Genomic DNA, 4,610 nt, shown 5'->3' with positions numbered 1-4,610 from the left:
CTGAAAGAACTGAGGAAAAAATTTAAGCCTTGAGTTGCAATATTGAAAGATTCTGTGGGCAAAATATTGAATGATGCAGGAAACATCAAAACATAATGGAAGGAATACACAGAGTCACTGTACTAAAAAGAACTGATCCATGTTCATCCATTTTAGGAGGTAGCATATGATCAAGAATCAATAGTACTGAAGGAAGAAGTTGAAGCTGCAATGAAGGAACTGGCGAAGAACAAGGCTCCAGGAATTGATGGAATACTCACTGAGATGTTTCAACAAATAGATGCCCCACTGCAGGCACTCACTTGGTTATGCCAAGAGATGTGGAAGACAGCTACCTGGACAATTGACTGGGAGAGATCCATATTTGTACCCATTTCAAAGAAAGGTAATCCCACAGAATGTGGAAATTATCAAACAATATCATTAATATCACACACAAGTAAGATCTTACTGAAGATAATTAAAAAATGGTTTCAGCAGTATACTGACAGAGAACTTCCAGAGGTGCAAACTGGATTCAGAAGAAGACGTGGAACAAGGGATATCATTGCTGATGTCAGATGATGGATCTTGGCTCAAAGCAAATACCAGAAAGATGTTTACTTGTGTTTCATTGACTATGCTGAAGTATTTGATTGTGTGTATCATAACAATTGTGGATTAACACTGAGAAGAATGGAAATTCCAGAACACTTAATTGTCCTTATGAGGAACCTGTACATAGACCAGGAAGCTGTCATTCAAACAGAACAAGGGGACATTGCATAGTTTAAAATCAAGAAGGGTGTGTGTCAGGGTTGTATCCTTTCACCATACTAATTCAATCTATATGCTGAGCAAATAATCTGAGAAGCTGGACTATATGTAGAAGAACGTGGGATCAGGATTGGAGGAGGCTCATTAACAACTTGCGGTACGCTGACAACACAACTTTGCTTGCTGAAAGTGAGGATGACTTGAAGTACTTACTGATGAAGACTGAAGACGATAGTCTTCAGTACAGATTACATCTCAAAATAAAGAAAACAAAAATTCTCACAACTGGACCTGTAAGCAGCATCACGATGAATGGAGAAAAGACTGAAGTTGTCAGAAACTTCACACTGCTTGGTGCTATAATCAACGTCAATGGTAGTAACAGTCAGGACATCAGACAACGTATAGCACTGGGCAAGTAAGCTGCAAAGGACGTCTTTCAAGTGCTGAGAAGCAAAGATGTTTCCTTGAGGACTGAGGTGTGCCTGACACAAAACATGATATTTTCATTTGCCTCATATATATGGGGGAGCTGGACAATGAATAAAGAAGACCAAAGAAGCATTGATGCTTTTGAGATGTGGTGCTGGCAAAGAAAGCTGAAAGTACCATGGACTGTTAAAAGAACTAACAAATCTATCCTGGAGGAAGTGCAGCCGGAATGCTCCTTAGAAGCGAGAATGACCAGACTTCGTCTCACCTACTTTGGTCATGTTGTCAGAAGTGACCATTCCCTGGAGAAAGATGTCATGCTTGGTTAGGTGGAGGGCTGAGGAAGGAGGGGAGGCCCCTCAATGAGATGCATTGACACAGTGGCTGCCATGATGGGTTCAAGAATAGCGGGGATCATTGAGCTGGTGCGGGACTGGGTGGTGTTTCACTACAAGTTGGAGATGACTCGCCAGCACCTAACAACGACAACACAGAAGTAACTGTGTTCAATAAACAAACCTTCCATATCAAAATCTGCTGTGACCTCCGCATCTTCACCAAGCAGGGTAGAGCTGGTTGATGATGGTAATGGCACGCCAATTTTCTCCAAACTCATTTCTTCTTCCAAAGTTTTGATCCAGTCTGGACTTTTTAAAGTGATAGTTATAGTCCGGCCTAATAACTAGTTGAATATAAAAAAAAGAGATAAAAAATGGCATGAAAATAGACTATTTTGGAATAAAATGGCCACTTTAGTTATACTACAAAATGGTGTAGAAGTTAATTGAATTAGATAAAATTCAACATAATTCTTTTACACATACCGAATTTTTTTACTAGCTTAAACACTGTTCCCAACTCACTTTAAAAGCCTATCGCAGGTGCGATCCTCAGCCTATACGAGACCAGAAGAACTAGATTTTGCCCCACTACCACTGTCAACCAGAAGGCTGGCGGTTCAAACCCACAAGCTACTCCTCGGAAGGAAGGTTGGGCAATCTACTTCCGTAGTGATACTGCCTCCGAAACCCAAAGAGGGGTTGTTATGATTCAGGTCCGCTTTAATGGCACATAACAACAACAGCACCACTGTCAACAGGAGCCCTGGTGGCGTAGGCTTAAGGCATTTGACTGTTACCCAGAAGGCTGGTGGTTCAAACCCACCAGGTACTACTGGTAAGGAAGACTGGGCTATTTACTTCCATAGAGATACCGCCTTGGAAACCCAAGGTGGGGTTGCTAAGAGTTGAATCGAGTTGACAGCGCTGAGTTTGGTTTTCGATACATAAATAAACACATACATTCATATTTAAAAGACTGTGGTGGCAAATAAAGGTCTTCTTTTCTAAGCCATAATGTAACAGATGGGGAAGCTCAGGAATCTTTACCGAGCTGCCCACTGTGGAGAAATTAGGCCTGGATTTCAGTCCATCTGTCCAGTGATTATATATTTTAGAAATTCAAGATTGTCTAATACCATTCAGAAAAAAGTGACAGACATTCTACTTGTAGAAGTAAAACTGTTCCTGGCCATCAATGTAAATTTCCCCTATCAACAATATTCCAAATCACTGGTTAGGAATATCTCCAACTAATGAAAGCTTCTCTCAATGAGATTGTTATCGACAGGAATTATGTTACCTACGCATAAATGAGGTAGCTGGGCACCATGACCCAACTCAATAAAACAAGTTCCCAGGACTAATGAGCACATTCCTGCCTTGTTCTTATAAATTAAAGCATTTTCTTCATTTGACAGAAATCTTTTCTATTGTACAGATGAGAAGATCCAGAGTATCTATTTTCAATTAAAAATGGAAACTTTTTATATAATGAAATGTAAAAATAGAAATCAAATTCAGTGACATACATTTTCTTCTTAGTCTATATCAATCAGAGTTAATATCTTGGGGAGGATCAAAATTATCCTAGGCTAATTAGAAACTTACTCAAAATATATTTCAACCTATAATTCTTCAAGCATGTCTTAAAGTCTTAACCTGCCTGAATTAAAAATACATTTAGATAATTTTGCTGCACATATAGAATACACAGACACTTAATTCCTGAATGGTTTGTTGTTGTTGTTAGATGCCATTGGGTCATTTCCAACTCATAGAGACACATGAACAGAAGAAGAAAACACTGCCCGATCCCAGGCAAGCTCCATGATCCTTACTATACTTGAGCCCATCATCGCAGCCACTGTGCCAATCTATCTTGTTAAAGACCTTCCCTTCTTTCATCAACCCTTCACCTTACCAAGCATGACATCCTTCTCCAGGGAATGGTCCCTTCTGACAACATGACCAAAGTACGTGAGATGAAGTCTGGCCATTCTTCCTTCCAAGGAGCATTTTGGTTGCACTTCTTCCAGGACAGATCTGTTAGTTCTTTTAGCATTCCATGGTACTTTCAGTATTCTTCACCAGCACCACAACGCAAAAGCATCAACTTTTCTTTGGTTTTCCTTATTCATTGCCCAGCTCTCACATGCATGAGGCAACTGAAAATATCACGGCTTGTGTCAAGTACACCTTAGTCCTCAAGGAGATATCCTTGCTCCTCAACACTTGAAAGAGTTCCTTTGCAGCCAGCTTGCCCAGTGCTAATGTCTAATGTCCTGACTGCTGCTTCCATTGGTGTTGATTGTAGAACCAAGCAAAATGTGAATTCTTTGACAACCTCAATCTTTTCTCCATTTATCGTGATGCTGCTTATTGGTCCAGTTGTGAGGATTTTTGTTTTATGTTGAGATGTAATCCATACTGCAGACTGTATTCTTCAATCTTCATCAGTAAGTACCTCAAGTCATCCTCACTTTCAGCAAGCAAAGTTGTGTTGTCAGTGTATTGCAAGTTGTTAATGATCCTTTCTCCAATCCTGATGCCACATTTTTCTTCATATAGTCCAGCTTCTCGAATATTTGCTCAGCATATAGATTGAATAAGTGTGGGGAAAGGATACAACCATGACACACTCCCTTCTTGATTTTAAACGAAGCAGTGTCCCCGTGTTCTGTTTGAATGACACCGTCCTGGTCAATGTACAGGTTCCTCATGAGTACAAATCCAGTGCTCGGGAATTCCCATTCTTCTTAATGTTATCCACAATTTGTCATGATCCACACGAATGCCCTTGCATAGTTAATAAAACACAAGTAAACATCTTTCTGGTATTTTTTGCCTTGAGCCAAGATCCATCTGGCAGCAGCTATGATATCCCTTGTTCCATGTCTTGTTCTGAATTCAGCTTGCCCCTCTGGAAGTTCTCTGTCAATATACTGCTGAAACCATTTTTAATTATCTTCAGTAAGATCTTACGTGCATGCATTAATGATATTGTTTGATAATTTCCACATTCTGTGGGATTACCTTTCTTTGAAATGGGTACAAATATGGATCTCTTCCAGTCAATTGTCC

The 4,610-nt window shown here is 39.9% G+C and overlaps 1 protein-coding gene across 1 annotated transcript in view; it reads right to left on the bottom strand.

Moving 5' to 3' along the window:
* SYNJ1 (synaptojanin 1) overlaps nucleotides 1-4,610 on the bottom strand; it is a 150,710-nt gene that overhangs the window by 34,728 nt on the left and 111,372 nt on the right. Inside the window, 1 exon segment of the mRNA XM_007941282.1 lies at nucleotides 1,708-1,870. Within this exon segment, the coding sequence (XP_007939473.1) occupies nucleotides 1,708-1,870 (163 nt within the window).

Source organism: Orycteropus afer, unplaced genomic scaffold (genome assembly GCF_000298275.1).
Source record: "Orycteropus afer afer isolate SDZICR_OR568_19922 unplaced genomic scaffold, OryAfe1.0 scaffold00078, whole genome shotgun sequence".
Lineage (NCBI taxonomy): Eukaryota > Metazoa > Chordata > Mammalia > Tubulidentata > Orycteropodidae > Orycteropus > Orycteropus afer.
The sequence above is the reverse complement of the archived record's forward strand: the minus strand, read 5'-3'. Positions and strand labels throughout refer to the sequence as shown.